At 35.6% G+C, this 22,698-nt stretch overlaps 1 protein-coding gene across 2 annotated transcripts; it reads left to right on the top strand.

Moving 5' to 3' along the window:
* Positions 1–9,860: 9,860 nt before the first annotated feature.
* Positions 9,861–12,376, top strand: LOC133037286 (uncharacterized). Of its 2 annotated transcripts, XR_009687411.1 has the most exons (3): positions 9,861–11,456; positions 11,543–11,932; positions 12,006–12,376. XR_009687411.1 is itself a non-coding variant. In XM_061114267.1 (2 exons), exons 1-2 carry the CDS (start codon positions 11,175–11,177, stop codon positions 11,768–11,770), a joined length of 510 nt encoding a protein of 169 aa, XP_060970250.1. In that variant the 5' UTR covers positions 9,861–11,174; the 3' UTR covers positions 11,771–12,376. The 2 variants fall into 2 exon arrangements, 1 of the variants encoding a protein (XP_060970250.1); XM_061114267.1 differs by having other exon boundaries at positions 11,543–12,376.
* Positions 12,377–22,698: the final 10,322 nt, after the last annotated feature.

Below are 22,698 nucleotides of genomic sequence, written 5' to 3'. Positions count from 1 at the left end.
CTAACCCTTGAATCCTTTCTGTAGCAGAGTATTATCAAGATCTGAACCTGGATCTCTTTCTCTGAATCCTTGATGCTGAATCTCCTTTGTTGATGATCTTTCTTCGCGATCTTCCTCACTATGATTGAGGTATTGCTTGCTGTGTGTGGGCACTACTCTAATCACTAAGGTAGGTTCGAAATATGAAGGAAGAAGAGAGAGAGAGAGTGGCGGCTAGAGAAGAGAGAGGAGGCTCAGGTTTTTCTGATGTGAAGTGTGTTTTTCCTGAAACCTTCACTATCTATTTATAGCATTCCACTAGGGTTAGGTTTGAATTATTTGGCATTAAAATAATGAAAATATCAACTTAAAAAGCCTACAAAGGTGGCCGACCATGGCTTAGTGGATTGGGCCTTGCTTTTTGCAATTTTGCAATTTTAACACCTTTTGTATCTGATTTTCTCAAAAATGCCAATTTCCTAATTCAACCATTTAAATGCCAATTCTAACTATTTAATAACTATAAATAATTATTAAATAATATTGTCATTTATCATATTTATTAATTGAACCATACAAAGTATCATAATTAACAAATATGCCCCTAAAACTCTTTCTTTACAATTTCGCCCTTACTTAGTGAAAAATTCACAAATAGACATAGTCTAATTCGAGAATTATAATTGATTAATCAAAACCAATTATATGAGTCTTACAAGAAATATTATCTCAACTAGTGCGGGGACCACGGGTCTATATAACCGAGCTTCCAATAAGTAGATCAAGAATTTAGCACTAAAATTCACTAACTTATTAATTCTTCGTTGAATCCACGCATAGAACTTAGAATTGCACTCTCAGTATATAGAATGCTCTATATGTTCCACCATATAGACACATCATTAGTTATCCATTGTTATAATCCTAATGTGATCAATGACCCTCTATATGAATGATCTACACTGTAAAGGGATTAGATTACCGTAACACCCTACTATGTATTTTATCCTTAAAACACTTGACCCCGTATAAATGATATTTCAGCTTATGTGAAATGAGATCTCCACCATTTATTTTCGTTTGGTCAAGCTCGAAGGAGATCATCCTTTGCTTACTATTCGCCAGATAGAAGCTATAGATTCCATGTTTATGCTAGCGCTCCCACTCAATTGCACTACCGTGTTCCCAAAATGTACGTATCACCCTGACCTAAAAGTAGGCTTAACTAATAAATCAAAGAACACGAATAGCCTTTCAAGATTGAGCCTAAACATAACAGGATTAAGATCATTTGATCTAGGATCAACTTGGCGATATTGACTTGAATAGATTTTACGGTAAGTTTAATTAAATCTAAGTCAAAGTTCAATATCGGTCCCTTCCGATGCATACTCCATGCATCCAACCTGAGCTTTACTTTAACCAATGTTCTGGAAAGAACATAGTATTTCTCCAAATACAAGTAAACTCTTGTTGTAGATTATCATATCAGTAAAACCCTGTGTCTGATAAATCTAGGAAACTTTATTCACATAGTCATGTTTACTTTCCAATGTGATGACAGCACAATAAACATGATCAAGTATGTGAAAAGGGTTTAAGATGAATTTATAAATCAAATAGACATGCAATTGATAAAGTGAACCAAAACATACACAAATGAATGAAAAATACTTCTGTTTTTTTATTGATGTGGAAGAAAATAGATTACATTGAAATGGAGTTTTATTTAGGGCATAAAACCTAACATTAATTTGATTGCTCATATGAATAGTTATATCATCTATTCATATTTTAGCTTTAGTATTATTTTTCAACGCATTCTTGTACCTCGTTAAAATACATGCTAGATAGATGTGAGCCGTTACAACATTCAATTCACATCTAGCTTTATGTTGTTTTATGAGTTGATCTCATTGACAACTGCTATTTTTGACTATTCCTTTCTAGAGAAAAAGGTTTTTCAATTCTTTGATTTTATATTGTCTGTAGACAATTTTAATCAATTATCGTTTCCTTTGTGGAAAAAATTTAAAATGGGTTTGCAATATAATATGTATTTCTAGATGAATTCTAGTTAATATACACATATACATGCCCATCAAGTAATTTTAAAGAAGATAAAGTAATTACTTGAACAAACTTTAACTTTATTAATAATAAGAATTTACATATTACAGAGATAAATACAACATTTATATTTTGAATTAACTGGTAATAAGGCCACAAATGTTCACTATTCCAGTGTTTCTTTATTAGCGAGTCGTTAAGCCGAGCTAATTAATAAACCCAGGTTCCCACTGCTGCTAATAACATAGGGACCTTCCCAGTTTGGGTTAAACACTTCAGCAACCGGATCTCGTGTGTTTGCAAATGCTCACCTTAACACAAAATCTCCAATATTAAAGAGCCTTTTCTAAACTCTTTTGTTAAATTATCTCTTGATTCCATGTTGATAGGCTGCATTAGTTATTTGCAACTGATTACGCCTTTCTTCAAGTAAGTTAAAGGTCAGGTTTCGAAGCTCTTGGTTTTCTACTTGATTATAGAATTCATGCCTATGGGTCGCAATGTTAGCTTCTACTGGTAGCATTGCTTCAGAGCCAAATGCTAACGAGAATGGAGTGTGTCCCGTTGCTATTTTCTCTTTTATTTTGTGAGCCCAAAGTACTTGTGGTAGCTCATCTACCCATCTTCCTTTAGCAGCATCCAACTTCTTCTTAATAGTATCTTTTAAGGTTTTGTTAACAACTTCTACTTGTCTGTTTGCTTGGGGTCTTGATACTGACGAATGCTTTTAATAATTTTATTCCTTTAAGAGAATTTAGTAAACAGTTTGTCGTCAAACTAAGTTCTGTTATCAGATACTATTTTGATTGGTATTCCATATCTACAAATAATGTTCTTGACAACAAAATCGAGAACTTTTTTGCAAGTTATGGAAATAAGAGGTTCAACCTCTGCCCATTTTGTAAAGAAGTCAACTGCTACTAAAACGTACTTTGTTGTTCCTCGCCCTGTGGGTAATGCCCCAATCAGGTTAATTCCCCATAATACAAATGGGTATGACGAGGTCATCATTCTCAATGTTGTTGGTGGTACACGAGGTATATGTAAAAGCCTCTGGCGCTTGTCACATTTATTGACAAATTCATGTGTGTCTTTGTTTATCGTTGGCCAATAGTATCATTGGCGGATAATCTTCTTTGATAAACTTTGCCAACTTGCGCGATCTCCACAAAAGGCCTCATGAATTTCTTTGATTATTTTAGTAGCTTCTGCTGGTAACACACATCGTAAGAGAGGCATTGAATATCCTCTCTTGTATAATTTTCCCTTGACTATTGTATAACAAGGTATTGAATACAAGAGTTTGCGTGCCTCAATTTTTTCTGTAGAAAGTTTGCCATTAAGTAGATATTTGACTATAGGTGTCATCCATGTTGGCGAGGCATCTATCATCTCAACTTCTTTCTTTTCACATATACTTGGGTCGCTCAAAACTTCGACCAGTACCAAATTCAACTTGTCAAGTTCATTTTACGAGGCCGAATTTTCCAGTGCATTGGCATTTGAGTTATGTTCTCTTGGAATTTGTTTGATCTTAAAATATTCAAACTTCTCTAAGTTCTTCCGAACCTTCTCTTAGTATTTTGCCATCTTTAATCCTTTCGCTTTATATTCACCTAGGACTTGATTTACAATCAATTGCGAGTCACTATAACATATAAGATTCTTAACTTTTAAGGCTTCAACTATTCTCAAGCCAGCCAACAAAGCCTCATATTCTACTTCATTGTTTGAAGTATCAAATTAGAATCTTAGTGCATAGTGGAATTTGAAGCTATTAGGTGACATCATTATCACTCCTGCCTCCGAGCCATTCTCATTTGAAGCTCCATACACATGTAATTTCCAAGTTTTAGTATCGTGCTTGACGAGTGGATCTTCTTCTGAGATTATCCATCCAATTAGAAAATTGGCCAAAGCTTGGCTTTTAAGTGATGTTCTCGGATGGTAGGTTATATTGAATTGTCCTAACTCGATTTGACCATTTTATCAATCTTCCTGAAGTATCAGGTTTGGATAAAACTTGTCTTAATGGCTGATCAGTTAAGACTTTTATGGGATGTGCTTGGAAATAAGGTCGTACTTTGTGAGATGCATGAATTAGGCATAAGGCAAGTTTTTCAAGAGGGGGATATCTTGACTTTGCCCCCAGTATCCTTTTACTAACATTGTAAATAGGTTGCTGGTTCTTTCCCTCTTCTCCCGCCAAGGCTGCATTGATTGCATTCTCCGAGACAGCTAAATAAAGGTATAAAGTTTCTACAATTATTGGTTTTGCCAAAACTGGAGGTGTTGATAAATTTTTCTTTATGCCTTTCAAAGCTTCCTCGCATTCTTTGATCCATTCAAACTTCTGATTGCCTCGTAAAACATTAAAGAATGGTAGACATTTGTCTGTTTACTTTGAAATGAATCTGTTTAATGCTGTCATTCTTCCTATTAAGGCCTTGACTTATTTCACATTCGTTGGTGAGGGCATCTCGATTAGGGCCTTGATTTTCTCTGGATTGTCTCCAATTCCTCTCGCATTTACGATGAAACCAAGAAATTTTCCTGAGGAGACCCCAAAAGAGCATTTCTTCGGGTTAAGCTTCACATTGTATTTTCTAAGTATCCCAAAGCACTCTTCGAGGTCCCTCGTATGATCTTCACTTTTTGTCGACTTTACCAGCTTATCATCGACAAAGACTTCCATATTTTGTCTAATCTGTTTTTCGAACATCCCATTCATTAGTCGTTGATACGCTGCCCCAGCATTTTTTAAACCAAATGGCATGACTTTATAACAATAAAGTCCCATATTTGTTACAAAACTTGTATGTTCTTGATCATGGACATGCATTTTGATCTGGTTATATCCAGAATATGCGTCCATGAACGTCATTAGCTCGTGTTCTGTAGTTGCATCCACTAGCTAGCCAATCTTTGGTAGTGAGAGAAAATCTTTTGGACATGTCTTATTCAAGTCTGAAAAATCAATACAAGTCTCCAGGTGCCGTTTAGTTTCGGGACAAGAACAGGATTTGAAATCCACGAGGGGTAAAAGGCCTCGCGTATGAAGTCATTTGTCAATAAGTTGTCAACCTCTTCTTCAAGTGCCCCTTGTCTCTCAGAGTCTAAGGGTCGTTGTTTTTGTCTTTTTGCTGGGTAATTAGAATCGATATTCAAATGATGATAGATCACCTTAAGGTCAATCCCTATCATGTCTGAATGACTCTAGGCGAATTGATCATAGTTTGCCTTCAGAAAATTAATTAACTGCTATTTTAGTTTTTCATCCAAATTTTTCCCAATAAACACACATTTAGTGGGATTGTCTAGATCTAAAATAACCTCTTCCAGTTCTTCAATTGGTTTTAACTGGTTATTCTCGTCTTGGATTCTAGGGTCCGGGTCCTCTTCTTTCTTCTTGCCTTCTTCTATTATGACCACCATTAATTGATGGTTGGCTCTTTTATTTTGAAGTTCTACGCGATAACATTCACAAGCCAATAATTGGTCGCCGCGTACCACACCCAGTCCTGCTGGTGTTTAAAACCTTAGAGATAGGTGTTTGATTGAACTGACTGCCCCTACTCCAATCAATGCAAGGTGACCCATCAATATGTTATAAACTGATGGTAGGTCAACAACTAAAAACTCCTGCATTAGTGTTGTAGATAACGTCGACTCCCCTGCAGTTAATGGGAGTCCAATGATGCCTTGGCTGGAAACACTATCACAAGTGAATCTGCATAAGCTCACCATGCAGGGTTTTAATTTTGCATCTTCTAATCCCATTTTCTTTAATGTATCCCTATACAGGATATTTACAGAGCTCCTATTATCCACCAATACTCTTTTTATTCTCTTGTTGGGGAGCTGAATTGTATTGACGAGAGGATCGACATGTGGATACCTCACGTGCTTTGTATCTTCCTCCAAGAATATTATCAGAGGTTCTTCTATTTTGGAACTTTTTAGTGGTTTTGGAGCAAACACCGATTGCTCATTCTTTATTTCATTGACATATCTTTTCTAGGCATTATTACTCTCTCCAGCGAGATGCGTCCCTCCCGAGATAACCAATATATCCTCGCCCTCAACATGGGGAGGTTGCAATCTTTGGTTATCTGGGTTGTTGGGCTGGTTTGGTTCGTTCCCTTGACGCTTCACATACTGTCTGAAATATCCACGCGAGATTAGGCTCTCTATCTCGTCTTTCAGTTGCCGACACTCCTCGGTAGTATGCCTATGTCTTTATGAAATCAACAAAAGTTTGTTGAATCTCGTTTATGTCTCGCATGTCTCATTGGTTCAGGTTTGCGGAATGCAACCCTGTGCTCACTTGCGAGAAAGATGTTTTCACGAGTTTCATTCAACTCGGTGTACATGGTGTAAATCAGAACATATTTGTCGTGCTTTTTCTATTTCTTTATTTTTAGATGATTCTCTCGTGTCATCCTTTCTTTTGGTGTTTGAACCATTTGGATTATTTGATTTTGTCAAGACGATACTTGTTGTGGTAGTACTTGTGTTGGGTTTGTTTTCTGAGCCAGTCTTCAGCAACTTCATCTCATTCCTTGCTTCCTCTTTACGCATAAACACTTGCGCTCTTTTGTTGAATTCATTAATGTTTCTTATTGGACGACCCTGTAAGTCATCCCACAACTTGCCCCCAGCTGTTGAAAGGTCTGTTGTGATCCCTGCTTGAAGAGCAGTAAGATGAATACTGTCATTCAAATTTCTAACCTTTGCAGCGGTTGTCGTGAAGCGGCTCAGGTAAGCCTTAAGTGACTCACCTGGTTGCTACTTTATGTTAGTCAGGGATGATGCTTTAGGTCGTCTATCTCTGGCAGCTTGAAATTGTTTCTTAAAATCCTTGGATAGCTGTTCCCAAGATGTTATCAAATGGTGATTAAACTTGTCGAACCAGCTACTCGCTGCCCCAGTCAAGGACGTTGGGAATAAAATGCTTTGCAAATTATTCGAGACATTGCTAGCTCACATTATGGTATGAAAGTTATTTAGGTGAGCGACTAGATCCATAGTCCCATCATACTGCGAGAAGTGTGGATTTTTGAATCCCCGAGGGAATTCAGAATTTAGAATATCAGGATGAAATGGCTCAGTTTCTTCATCCGAGTCATATCCAGGTAATTTCCCATGTTCCCCATCCTGATATTTTCTAAACTTACCCTCCAACTCAATGATTCTTAAGTCAGGTGCATTTTAATTCAATTGCTTGCGAAGATCGGGTTGTCTTATATTCAAATGTTCGCGAAGATAAAGTTGTCTTTACTCATAATTGCTCATAGATGTTGTCTCTGAATAACTCTCAGATTGATAGCTTTGCGTATTGCTCATGCTTTCTTAATCAGCATAACACCGAGATCTACTTCCTTCTCGCGTTTGCCTTCTTGATTGACTGTGTCCTCGAGACCTTGAGTGTCCCGAACGAGAACTTGCCTCGTCTTGTACTAGCCTTCTCCTTTAGAAGAGGTTAGATACACATCGTCTATTTAGATACGTGTGTACACCTTCCCTCTCTGATCGAGAAAGACGTTGAAGGTGTTTCAGTGGCACCCCACTTGTCCTAGGTTGAGTCCCAGGATTTCTCTCATTATTACGAGGGATTTTTTGTTCCCTAGTTTGGGGCTATCTCGTGTCCTAATTCCTACGAGAAGCCTCTGGTACATCATTACGTTCATTGCCTTGTTTCATAAATCCTTGGGATCTTTGAGGAACTTCTCGATGTTGTTCTTGATTATTTTGCTGTTCATCCGCTGGAACATCCCTAGTACCCCCAGGTTGTTTCTCCTAGGTGTTTTGGGGATTTCCTTGATTTGCTTCTTGTCTCCTGGTTCTTAAACCTCGAGGTCTGCCTCGCGATCTTCTTACCCCAGGGTCACGTTGATTATGAGTATTAGTTCCTTATACCAAATCAATTATAAAAATTAATTTTCATAGAAACAAGGCTAAAAAACCTAAAATTGCTAATTTTTACAAAAAAAAAAATCAATATGCTTTAAAATTTAAACACGAAACACTCCAAAAAAATAAATAAATAAATAAACGAATCACCAACAATTTTTAATATATTATGGAAATAAAATATGAATCAATAACTTTCATACCAGTTGCGAGAAAATACATACTAGGGTAGATTTTATTTTCACAATTTTTTTTTATAAATTAAAAAATGAACATGTAATACAACCTAAAATCTTGTTTCTTATTGATTAATCATAATAGAGCTTAAACTAAAGATACTTACAGTCATGTAGTGAAGTTAATGAATCCACCATTTGAATCCCTTAACCCTTTTCCCATTATGATGATGATAAGTATTGCAAGGAATCCAAACTGCTTTTTTTTTTTTCTTTTATATATATATATATATATATAAATAAATTACCTATGATTTCCCTCAGAGATATAGATGTCAAATAGAATAGTGTGAGCTCTTTCTCAACACTATATTAACGAAAACTATAGAGAAAGAGAGACTACTAGGGTAGCGGGTAGCAATAGAGAAAAGATAAGAGTTTTCTTTTATGGCAAGAAACTGAGAGTATATAGTTTAGGTTAAGAGCTCTCACATCCATTTCCTTATGTAGGCCATCACTAGGCTAATCCTTATTTTCTAGCTAATAAATTAATTAAAAATAAAAGATAATTTGACATAAAAAAAATCTTTCAGAGCTGAACCCTATATTAAATTGGGCTTGGATTTTTTCTCTTGAATTTATCAACCCAATGGACCTCAATTGACTTTAGTTTTAATTTTTCGACAACTAATAATTTTTTTATTTAAATACTAATTCTATTTTAATAAATAACTATTAAAAAAATATAATTTAAATATATATTAATTTGACAACATGTAACATACCGAAATCCATAGACATAAAAAAACTCTTTCTAAACATAAATTTTAAGATAATAATATTCAAAAGTCTATATATATTAGAATTTTTTCAAGGTATGCATACATGTGCTGAATTAATTTTTCAGAGTTTTAAACAAAATCACCTAATCCAAAAGGCTTTGACAACTCCACCATCAAGCCACACTACTACAATCTTGGCCTTTAGAGGCTGTTTTTTCACTCCCACTTATAAAAAGGGAAGCTAAAGGGTGTGAAAATACCCGTTTTTTTCGAAATTGACATTTAGAGGAGGTTTTTTGATAAAAACCGTAGGTATAAAATTGCATTATACCATTTAGAGGCGGTTGGGAAATAAATTTTTTTTTTTTTTTAGGTTCAGCCCTATGCCGTCGGTTACTTTATAGGAACCGACGGCATAGGGTACACGTGTTTGCTGACACGTGTACCCTATGCCGTCGGTTCCTATAAAGGAACCGACGGCATAGGGTTATAAAACAACCCCTTCGACTCAGCTTTCTTCCTCACTCGACCAAACCCAGCCAAAGCCAAACCAGCACCCAGCTGCAGAGACGAAAAACCCTCGCCGACCACCGCCTCCACCACCCATTTCTCCCCCATTTCTCAACCATTTGAGCCCATTTTTGTTGCAAAATCTTCTATTTTCGATACTTAATCCTATACACCCAAAAAGTTTTAATTTTTTTCCCTATTTCACTGTCATCCGAACCTATACAAAAATAGTGGGTATAACTCCGGCCACCATTTTTTGTTGAGAAAACATTGAATCTTCAACCTCTTTTAAGGTATAAATATAGTTTCTATTCATTTTTATAATGTACATTGTTTTATTTTTAGTTTTTGTAAATTATTTTTTGGGTTGCTTAATTTTAATGGTAATATTGTTGTGTTGTATGTGTATAGTGGCCGGACTTTTTACGGAATTGCTCGTCGGATTGCGGTTATTAGGTAAAAATTTAAAGCTCAATATATAGTATATATATGTAATTTTATATTTTATTGAATATGTGTGTATATAATGTGTGTATATTAGTGTGTGTATAGTTTAGAAATAAAAATTTTAAAATTAAATTAGTGTGGGAAATAATTTTTTTTTGAGATAATAGTGTGAGATATAATTGATTATATATATATGTATGTATAATTTAGTAACTAAGTAACTTGTTACTATTTTTAATAACTAGTTATAAGTAATGAAATAATTATTTTTGCAATTTCGTTGTATTTGTTTATATTGTAGGTTCGGTATAATTTTGTGTGTAGTGTATTTGAGCTTGCATTGATAGGTATATACTTTAACTAACTTTTTCTTATTATATAATTAATTATCAATGCATGTTAGTTGAGTTTGAATATCTTAAATATTCATCCGTAGTGAAGTAGGTTCTGCGAATACATGTACTGCGGTCGGATGGGTGGATAAATTTTGTATTGGTTATCTGTTTTGTTTGTTATTTTAGGCACTTTTAAAATTTTTGGGAACGTCCAATTACAGCCGTTGTGCTGCCGAAATTTCGGTAGAATTAGGATAAATCTTACTAAAAAAATATTAATATTTACATCACCCAAAGAACTAATTAGCTATAACATAGTAATAAGATGTTAGGTCACTAAAAAATAATCTAACCATTTGTTATGTTAGCTTACTAATCTAGTGAAAATGGTGACCTTAATTTTAAAATTTCTTTCAAAATTGGAATCAAACATGCCCAAAAATTCATCTTTGCCATAACTAATAAAAAAAATAAAAATAAATCCCAATATCATTTCAATCATCTTCTTTTTGGGTATAATTGATGACCATTGTAATGATTAGCTACATGGTCCACAACATGTTTAACACTTTACTAAAATCACAATCCTTAAGCTAAAAGTCATTCATCATTACACATAATAATAGTAATAAAAAAAAAGTTACTTTAATTTTGGAAGAAGAATACAAATGCAATAACAGATAAAAATAATAAAAGTAAATTAAAGCAAAAAACACATTTCTTATGCTTAAATCATTGATTCATTGTTCTGTTAACCTAAAATAGAAACCCAAAGAAATCGAACGAGACTTACTTCCATTAACATACTCCAACTCGGGAATGACTTGATATATAGCTTACTTTATATTGTGGTTGTGAATGCTCCTAAATCATTAACATATTGTTTATGCTTTTAATATTTCATATACACTACTTGTTATATATATAGCTAACTTTGAAGTTTGTTTGTTAATGGTGTAGACATGGCGAACTCGGAATCAGGATCTGATTCGGGAGCAGAAAATGAGTGTCCAACCACAATACCTACACGAGGGCCGACGCAAATGAATGAAATATCCAAACTAATGGATCAGGGCAAAAGAGTGGCCCTCGAAGTTAATGATAAAAGTCAATACTGTGGAAAAAGCTATGCGAAGCTCGTATCCACTCTAGGAGTCAGATGTCGGCAGACAATAGGGTTGGCCTATAAAAACTGGAAAGAAGTCAACCCGACTCTGAAAAATAAAGTTTGGAAAGACATTCAGGTAAGCTATTATTTGTTAGAATTTTGATTTGTTTTTCTATTACTTCAAATGTTGACTCTAACCGTGTTTGTTTTCCTTCAAAATAGACGGGGTTCATTGTGCCGGACACCTTCAAACATGATTGTCTCATCCTAGCTGGGAAGTTAATGAAAGACTTCAAGAATAGGATGACAAAAGACATCATAATGCCCGCGTTGAAAGAGAATGATCTGGGACGACTGGCACAAGTCCCTGAAAAGCACCCCGAGATCGACGCTGCTGATTGGTGCAAATTTGTTGAAAGTCGACTAACTCCTGAATTTCTAGTTCGCTAATTATATTAACACTAAGATAAACTCTTAAATAAACGTACATGTATCTAATGTATTTTTTTGGCATTATAGGAATTGAGTAAGGTGCAACGTGAACGTTCCTCAAAAATTCAATCCAGACATCGAAGTGGTCGGAGTGGAATGGTGAACGTACGGGAAGCTGTGGTAAGTAAGGCTTAAAATTTAATGTGCTATACAATTTAATTGGTACTAATTTCATTGTTATAACGCTATGTAGAAAAAGGACCTCGAAGTTGCAGATCCCCCCCGCCACCGTGTTTGGATTAAATCTCGCACCAAGAGTAGAAAACTTGTCACTGATTACGACAAGGAAATTGCAGAGAAGATAGTAAGTATATATTAATCGTTAATTGAGTTCTACTCATGAGTTAGTGTATATAATTCATATACTAATTGCTTGAATATATGCGTGCATTAGGCTCAATTAGAGGAGAAGCTTAGTCAGGGACAAATTCAGGTCCAGGGCCAAAACGATATCCTGACGCAGGCGCTCGGGACACCAGAGCATCCTGGACGTGTCAGGGCTGCTGGGTATGCTATTACTTCAAATGTTATTTATTTAGTTACACAAATAAAATCGTTGCTAATTTGCTTTTTATGATTTGTAGGTTCCTGACCAGGGCATCTCAACTATTCGGCAGGAAGAAAAGGGAAGTGTCTGATGTTGTGGCTCGGCAAGCGAAGGAGATTGAAAAATTAAAAGCCGAAGTCCAATCCCTTAAGCAGCAGAGGAACGCTGCCGAACAAGAGGAAGAAGGAGAGGTGGCTGGTGAGGCGTATGTTCCACAACCATACGCTCCTCAGGATGAGGTACAACCACAAATTTATGCTGAGGAGTTCATTTCCCTCAACGACCAAGGTATCCTATACAATTTTGATGACCATGCGGCCCTTAATCAGCAAGTACATCTCTGCTCTGACAACATCGACAATATTGTGGCCCGAGGGTATTTGTACGAGCATGTGGGTACGATCAAAGTTCACTGCCAGGATTACGATGATTCACATGCTCGGATCATGGTTTCGGAAATCCTGCAAGAGGACGCTGAAATCCCAGTCCCAATTGAAGAGTTCAGATATGTTAGGGACGTGTACCAGATGTTCCTTCCTTGGCCTAAACACTTAGTTTTAACAACCGAGGTAACTTCTCAACTGAAATTAATTATTAATGATTAGTGGAGTTTGAATATCTTCAATATTCATCCGTAGTGAAGTAGGTTCTGCGAATATATGTCCTGCGGTGGGATGGATGAACAAACTACTGTTATATATGTGTTATTTGTCGTTATACAGCCATGTTCAAAATTTTTGGGGTCATTCAATTACAACCGTTATGCTGCCGAAATTTCGGTAGAATTTAGATAAAATTTGATATATATATATTATGTTCTGTTTTGTTTAGGGTCCACTCGCTCAACCGCCCTCAAGACGTGATGCGTCAAAGGGGAAAGCTCCGATGCTTTCTCCACAAAGCCGTGGTGCACGGGAAGATGACTTGTTCACGGAAGAGAAGATGGCGTTGATCCCTAATTCGCTAAAATGGATGATTCATGAATTCCTAAGGCTCAAAGATAAACGTGATATAATCACAATTTCTGTCCCCCGAGGATTCATTGCACCGCGTACCCAGATCATTTTATCTGGAGAGGATTTACAGCAAGTTGCTACGTGTAACTACATCGGCAACCAGGGAATGCTGTTTGGAATGATGTATACTCTTCTTTAATCTAATTAACCTTATATCAAATTATAGTTAAATTATTATAAGGCACTAACACTTTTTGGCGAGCACATATGGGAGAGCATCAACGGTCCGAGAAAAATTTTGAAGTTTTACGACCCGCAGCTTCTCACGGTGCATGGGATCAACGATGAAGAACGTAGTCGATCTTTTGACGATGCGGCAAGACGATTGGCTAATTGGTTATCATTAATGAACAACAACCACCCAATGTTCTTTATTCCTTGGAATATCGGGTAAACTTTATTAAATTCTTTAGTGCTAATTGTTCATTTCTATATTATGTCTTCAAATTATTTTTATACTATCTTACTTATATTCCAATATAATTTTCTAGGATGCATTGGACGCTAGTGGTGGTTGCGCCAAGGAAAATTATCCATTTAAACCCTGTAAAAGGCTGCCCAATTCCCGAAGAAATAGAACAAATGATCGGAAGGTAATAATTTAATGACTTCTTATGTAACGAATTTAAATTAACTAACGAATTGAAATGCTAATATAATTTTCCCAAACAGGGCATTCATGTATATAGGGGACGCACATGAGTATCTTGGCCCGTGGCAAGGAATTTCACAAGCAAACTGTCCAAGACAACCTAAAAGCCAAGAATGCGGTTTTTATGTTTTGAAATATATCACTGACATCGTTGCACGTGCCAACCCCAACCGTTACATACAAGATCAAAAAGCTGTAAGTTTTAATTATTGATTATAGTATATAAATTCTATAATAACAAATATATAATATACATATACATAAACTAATATAAATTTTTAATTTTTTTAACAGTTTGGGGGTAAGAAGCAATACAATCCAAAAACAGAATTGTTACCACTACAGCGAAAGTGGATCGAACAATTGATGGCGGTGATTCACGGTGACGATTGAGGTTCAAAGGTCGAAGAATTTTTCTTCATTATGTAATTTTTATAGATTAACTTGTAGTTAGATTTATTAACTTATTAATATTTTTAACTAATTTTACATGTTTGTGTAATATTTAATTACTTTTATGAAATCAAATTATGTTTTTACCCAAATTTAATTACTATTTAATTTAAAATGTAATTAATATATAATTAAATTAAATAAATATGTAATTTAAAATTTAAATAAATATGTAATTTAAATTAAATAAAATAATATATAAATTAATATATATAAAATTAAAATTATATAATTAAATTAAAAAAATGAAAAAAACTGAAATCTGCTCACTTTTGGCGTCGGTTGCTACGCCACATATGGCGTCGGTTATTGGCTAGGAACCGACGCCATATATACCCCTATGGCGTCGGTTCCTAGCTAATAACCGACGCCATAGGGGTATATATGGCGTCGGTTCATATAAACCCTTTAGCGTCGCCCTGATCAGCGTCGGTAGCGAATTTCGCGAAAACCGACGCTGAAAGGGCTTAAAAACCGCCTCTAAAGGGTGTTTTTGTAGTAGTGCCACTTGTACATTCTAGCAAGTAGACTCAGTGCTCATTAGCACATTTTATTTTTCAACCTACCTATAACATGAAGCAACTACAAAAGTGAAAACACTTCGTAAATTAACACCTTTCAAACAAGTCACTACTATAATCAAGGGAGAGAGAGAGAGAGTAAAAGAACCAAGAAACATTGATCAAACCTACGACTAGAAGAATCATACATAATAGGATCTCCAAAAGAGAACCCTTCATTAATCCAATACTAGAGCACTGAATACTCTATCACACATTCTTAGAATAACGAAGACTTGTAATACAACCTCTAAATGAGGACGTACTCACATATACCACACGTTGTCCCATCTCAGGTATAATATACATGTACACAATTCCCTTTAGAGTTAAGATTAGATTTCATATAAATTATATACTGCGCAACATTGTACTATATATCATAGAGTATGTAAAAATATATACACATACTTGTTGAAAGTAAATCCGCACATTCATTGTAAAAATCAGAATAGCTACAAAGAGATTAACAAGGCAGTAAATAAAGCTTATGTAGTCTTAGGCCGCTATTTATTACCTAGACAGGTCATTAAGTTAGTTATAAAGTTTATTAGAACTTTATAACTAACGATCTGATTCACTGCTCTCTTTTACAACATATATAAACTAGCAGTAGCAACAAAATCAAAAACAAAAACAAAAATAAAAAAAAAAACAAAAAATATCACAACAGACCAGATCAGAGATAAATAACAACTCAATATTAGATTCATAGCAGAACAATACAAAAACAAAAAAAACCAAATTTTTTCCTAGAGTGAAAATGGCCAAAGATTGAGTTTGGAGGAGTAAACCTTGGAACCCTTGGCTTAGGGTTCGGATATCCAACTCAAGGGAGAATTGTTCATGCAACAAAGAAGAAAAAGAACTACTATCAGTATCAATCTCAGAGAGAAAAACAGAGAGAAAAGAGAGGAATATAACACTGTAAATATTTGGGATTACCAATTCGTACCAATGTGTATTGGAATCATGTTCTTGTAATCTTTGATATTTGAAGAATCATAATGGAACGAGGCTAGCTCGAAGAGGACGTACCCAGTACAATATTTTTGAGGAACCTCTATAAAAACTGGTGTCTTCTTCTCCTATTTCTCCTGCTTCTTACAGCTGTGTTTATCTATTTTATGTATGTGATTTTCTGGGTTTGAATCGGTTTGGGAAGGGTTTTTTGTTCATCGGGTTGTGTTGTTTTCTGGGTTGTGTTCTTCGTGTTCTTCAGACAAGAACCACGAAGAAGGTGGCTCGGTTTAGGGGATCTGGTATGAACTGGGCTAGGGAGATTTCTGGGTTGTGATTAATTCTTGGCTGGCGTTCTTCATGTTCTTCAGAGAAGCACATTGAAGAAGGAGGACTCGGGTAGGGATGCTGCTCTAGGGGTTCATTTAGATGCTGAGTTTGTGTTTGAGAAGATAAAGAATATATATATATATATGGTCTAATGCAATTTAGGGATCCAAGTTTAAATTAAAACGACCTGTAGTTTAGGTAAATAGGAGCTGTCGTTTAGGGAGTCAAACAGGGGTCTTTGACTGGGGTAAAAGGTTTGGTTTGACCTTGGGTTTTCATTGATACTTTTTTGCTGTGTGTAGGGCATTTTAGGAATAAAATTCCTACAGTGGTATCAGAGCCAGACAAGGCACAATCTGCAGCAAAGATTAATCAAGAAAGCATCAAGAATCACATTCATACCAGCAAGAATTTAAATACACAACACCAAGATTGTAAAGAACAACAACAAGATTATTCTACACTCATTATCTATATAATTTCTTTGAAATAATTTTATACATATACCATTATGAGTTCCATGAAGGTTAATATAGATAAGTTTGATGGTTCAAGTGATTATCGTATTTGGAGGAAGAAGATTAGGGCTCTATTGGCTCAATACAAACTATTTAAGATTCTTAAAGATCCTGTGGAATGCATGGTCAGCTGATACAACCAAAGATCAGCAAGAAGAGTTGCTGGAAATAGCAACTGGTTTAATCATTTTCAACCTCTCTAATTCTATAATCAGATTGGTTGACAAGGAAGATACACCGCCAAAATTTTAAAAAAGTTGGAAGAGCGATTTGAAAAGAAATCATTGATCAACAAGATTTACTTGAAGGAGAGAATCTTTAGATTTAAAATTAGTCCATCTAAATCTCTAGAACAAAACTTGGATGAGTTCTTGAGATTGCACATTGAGTTAGCAAAATCGAGGGAAAATGAGGCCTTAAGTGATGAGAATCAAGCAATTATCATTCTCAATTCACTACCGGAATCCTACAGGGAGGTTAAGACAACCATTAAGTATGGAAGAACTGAGATTACTATTGAAGAAGTAATCTCAGCTTTGAAATCAAAAGATTTGGAATTGAAGGTTGAAAGACTGGGGCATACTAATGGGGATGTTAACCTAAGTAGGGGAATGCCTGGACAAAAGAAACCATGGTAAAATAGGGGTAGAAGCACTAGTAGGGGTCCACAAAAGGGCAGCAATCATCATCACAAAGGGAAGTCAAATTCAAAGGGTCCTAAAATCCTAATGGGTGCTACCATTGTGGAAAATTAGGGCATTTCAAGAGAGAATGCTACTTTTACAAGAAAAGTAACTTGAAACAAAATTCATATCATCAAGAGGAATCAAACAAGCAAAATAAGACTAAGAATGACTATCAAAATACAAACCTAAGTGATTGTTATGATAGTGGAGATGTCTATGTGGCTGCATCATCTTTTAAAGAAGATTAGAGTATTGATTCGGGTTGTACATTTCGCATGACTAACAATAAGTCTTATTTGTTTGATTACAGGGAATCTAGAGGGAGCAAAGTCATTCTTGGGAATGACCAAACATGCAACATTGAAGGTTCAAGTTCTATTAACTTTAAACTGTTTGATGGTATTATTAGAACCTTAACTAATGTTAGACATGTTCCTGATTTATCTAGAAACTTAATTTCTATTAGTGTACTTGATGATCTTGGTGTTGTTAGCAAAATTGAGGCAGGTGTAATCAAATTGGCCAAGGGATCTACGACTATCATCAAAGGACACAAAAATGGTGGTCTATACTACTTGCAAGGAAACCCCGTAGCTTGCTGCCACAACATTAAGGAGCATGTTACAGAAGACACTAAGGTTGTCCTATGGCATAGAAGGTTGGGACACATTAGTGAAAGAGGGCTACAACTCATGAGTAAGCAAAAGCTACTTGGTAAAGACAAGATAACCAAGGTAGATTTTTGTGAATTTTGTGTACTAGGAAAGCATCATAGACTTAAATTTCAAACTGGCACACACCAATCACAAGGTATTTTAGATTATGTTTATTCAGATTTGTGGGATCTTGAGAAAACCCTAACTTTTGGGGGTAGTGCTTATTTCTTGTCTATTGTTGATGATTATTCTAGGAAAGTTTGGGTTTATCTGTTAAAGCATTAAAATGAGGCTTTCAAAAATTTGTACATTGGAAATTACTTGTTGAAAACCTAACTAATAGGAAATTGAAAACCCTAATGAAAGATAATGGCCTAGAATTTCGCAATGATGAGTTTACAGGGTATTGTCAAGACAATGGAATCCAAAGGCACAGAACAGTGAGGAAAACCCCCTCAGCAAAATGGTGTTGCTTAGAGAATGAATAGAACCATATTGAATAAAGCAAGGTGCATGCTTTTCAATGCCGGGCTCGCAAATGGATTTTGGGGATAAGCAGTTGTAACTGCTACATACCTAATTAACAGAAGTCCCTCTAGTGCAATTGAAGGTAAAACCCCTGAACAAAGGTGGACTGGTAAACCACCTGACTTGTCTAATTTGAAAGTTTTTGGATGTCCAGCTTATGCACATCAAAGTGTAGGCAAGTTAGTGCCTAGGGCTCTAAAATGTGTGTTTCTGGGTTACCCCGAGGGAGTAAAGGGCTATAGATTGTTGGTAAAAGGGAAAGGAAGTTTCAAAACACTCATTAGTAGAGATGTAATTTTTCAAGAAAATGATTTTCCTTGTAAAAATACTAATGAGCTTGATGCAGGTTCCACAGAAACTAACCCTGCATGTACATCTATTAGAGTCACTCAAATTTCCCTAACTGAAGTGGAGCCGAATCCAGATCAGGTGGAACCAATTCAAATGGAACCTTAAGAAGCACCAAATCAGGTTGAACCAGTTCAGGTGGAGCATGAAGCTTAAGATGAAGAAGACAGGAATCAGGAAGACCTCACAGAAATATCAGCTTACAAGAGATAGAGCTAGAAGAGTTCCTAAACCTAACCAGAAGTACAGTTACAATGTGTGGGATGAGAGTATTGCCTATGCCTATATGTGTAAACTTGAAGCTGAGATCTATGAGCCTAAATCTTATAAAGAAGCACTTAAAGATCGAAATTACAAGGCCTGGTTAAAAGCAATGAAGGAGGAAATGTACTCTCTCATAAAGAATAAGACTTGGAGAGTTGTACTTAGACCCGATGGCAAGAGTGTGGTATCTTGCAAATGGCTTTTCAAAGTCAAGGAAGGGAGGACTAAGGATGAACCGGTAAGGTTCAAAGCTAGATTGGTGGCAAAGGGGTTCACACAGAAAGAAGGGGTAGACTTCACACAAATATTCTCCAATATAAGACTATAAGGTTGATACTATCACTAGCTACTCAGTTTGAGATGTGACCACGACTTTTCTACATGGGAACCTAGAAGAAGACATCTATATGGAGCAACCAAAGGGGTTTGTGGTTAAAGGCAAGGAAGACCATGTTTTTCAAGCTTGACAAGTCTTTATATGGATTGAAGCAATCCCCGAGACAATGGAACAAATGGTTTGACACCTTTATGACCAAATAGGGGTTCAATAGAAGCTATTATGACCACTATTTGTACATTATTCGAAAATTTCTAAAGTCATCTACTTGCTACTTTATGTGGATGATATGCCAATAATTAGCAAGGAGAGGTCAAATATCAACAAGGTCAAGGATTTGCTCAAGTCGGAATTTGAAATGAAGGACATAGGTGTGGCTACTAAGATTTTGGGGATCAACATTCTAAGGGATAGAGGCAAATGGAAACTCATGCTACATCAGGAAGACTATATCAACAAGATCATGGAAAAGTTTTCTATAAAAGATACAAAGGCTGTTTCACAACCGATTACCAACAATACCTTATGTCTAAGTCTATGTGCCGTAGACCAAGTTATAGGAAGAAGAGATTGCTAATGTTCCCTACTCTAATGCAGTAGGGTCCATAATGTACTTAATGGTTAGTACTAGACCTGACCTTGCTTATGCAATCATTATGCTAAGCAGGTTCATCTCTAGTCCTAGAAAAGAGGATTGGAAAGCCATGAAATGGCTTATGAGATACTTAAAAGGTACATCTAAGTTGGGAGTGGTCTACCAGGGTCACCAAACACATCAGAACATTGAAGGATTCATAGATGGAGATTATGCGGGGGACAAGAACACTAAAAGATCTACTTCGGCCTACTTTTTCTTAACAGAGGGAAATTGTACTAGTTGGAAAGTACAATTACAACCAGTAGTGTCTTTGCCCACTATTGAATCTGAATACATAGCAACTATAGAAGCTATTAAAGAGGCCTTATGGTTAAAAGGACTTATAGAAGAGCTGAAGTTAATGGAAAAAGTTCCTATAATCAACTCCGATAGTCAGAGCAGCATCTATTTGTGCAAAAACCCGGTTTTTCATGACAGGACAAAACACATTGAGATAAAATATCACTTTATGAGGGATATGTTAGGTTATTTTTAGTATAAATTTTAGATTAAGTTTAGTATATATTTTAAATTGAGTTTTAATCATGTTTGGAGTATTTTTATGCTTGTTATCTTTTATTTTTGCAGATTTAAAATAGAAGAAGATTAGAAAAATATCAGAGAAAAAGATGGGAAAAAAGATAAAAATATCATGTTATTTAAAATAGAGAAAATTGTGCAAGGAAATAAAGCTAAAACTTCAAGCCTAAATTCGACTATCTTCTAATTAGATTTTGGGAAATGTCAACGTAAAAGTTCTAGATCTCTCTTTTATCTTTCCGGAACATCATAAATCGTCCAATTCCAAGAAATATCGAGATAGTTATGACCAAAATTGTAAAGCCCGCTTAGTTAATTTGGAAATTATCAGTTAATTGTGATTAATTATGAAATTATTTATAGCTATTTAAATAATTTATTATACTGTTATTTATGTTATTCAGTAGCTTGCATATTTTGCATTTCCGGTGTCCGGTATTTTGGAACTCGGCGTTTGGCTCAGTAGAAATCACAACTTAGTATGTTAGTAATTTGGGGACGGGTTTTAGACATTGGGAATGTCGGGAATGGCCGGGAATTTAGAATTTCCCAAAAATTACCCTTTAGTGCGATTTATGTGATTTTATGGTGGAGGGGCAAAATGGTCTTTTTGCCCCATTAGTGTTTTGTCTTATGTGAGTTTATTATTTGAAAAATAAATAATTATTTAAGTGTATTTTTGGCTGAAATGGATTTATTATAAGCTATGTGATTTATATTCCTTTTCACAAAAAAATTCAACACTTAGCAAAAATAGAATTTTCAAAAGAAAACTCTCTCTCTTTTCCTCTCATTTTCGGCCAAGCTTTGGGAGCAGCTAGGGCTGGATTTCCTTGTTGAATTCAAGTTATTTTAGCAAGATCAAAGTGATTTTCATTGAGGTATTTCTTGGCTTTAGTTTCTTACTTTGTTTTTCTTGAAATTTATGATGAAAATGGTTGTTGCATGCTTGAATCTTTGTGGTTGTTGCTGCTAAAATATTGTTGTTGTTTCTGAGATTTAAGTATATTGATTTGTGATTATTTAGGTTGTTAGTAATGAGTGTTAAATTGCTTTGCTCAAAATTGGAAGTTTTAGCTCAAAATATGGTTTTCAAAGTGAATTGATTGAATCTGTTGCTGGGTTGTTGTTGATGTTTTTGTTTGATTTCAGAAGCTATTTCATGCATATTTGAGTAGAATTAACTAGGTTTGAATGCATGTTTGTGGGAGTTGCTCAAGTTTGAGTTTAGAACTCAAAGCTTGAGCTTTAATGGTGAATTTTGTTTCTGTGGTTTCTGGGTTAGTTTGTTGCCCTAGATTTGTTCTTTGGGGTATTTAGAGCAGGTTTGGAAGGTTTGGAACCAGTTGGGTTTGATTTGGTTGCGTTAGGAATTTTTTGAAAAATTCCTGCGAGGAACCGGAATTCCGGATGGGTGTCCAGTAATTCCCAGAACCGGAATTTCGGTTGGGCAACCGGTCTACCGGTTGGGGAATTTTCAGAAACCCTAGTTTTCCTCGTTTTTATGTTTTTAGGGGTATTGCCATGCTTTTTATCGATAGGGAAACTTTTAGTTCCTAGTTTAAGTCCCCGGGAAGTGATTTAGCGTGTCACTTATAGCGTTGTGATTTTTATGGTTTAGGAGCCAGTAATCCGCCGCTCAGCTTCAGTTCCAGTCAGGTTGACCGGCACACCTGAAATCGGAATCCAGGTAAGATTAGTATAACAGTATGCATATGTAGATTACATGTTTAGCGTGCATGTAGGAAGCCTGCTAGATTACATTAGTTATGTATATAGGCTTCGAACCATCCAACCCTCTCACGTCGGTACAGGCTGGAGTATGACCAGCAGCCGGAGTATGACCGGTTCGAC

Source organism: Cannabis sativa, chromosome 4 (genome assembly GCF_029168945.1).
Source record: "Cannabis sativa cultivar Pink pepper isolate KNU-18-1 chromosome 4, ASM2916894v1, whole genome shotgun sequence".
Taxonomy (NCBI): domain Eukaryota; kingdom Viridiplantae; phylum Streptophyta; class Magnoliopsida; order Rosales; family Cannabaceae; genus Cannabis; species Cannabis sativa.
The sequence above is the reverse complement of the archived record's forward strand: the minus strand, read 5'-3'. Positions and strand labels throughout refer to the sequence as shown.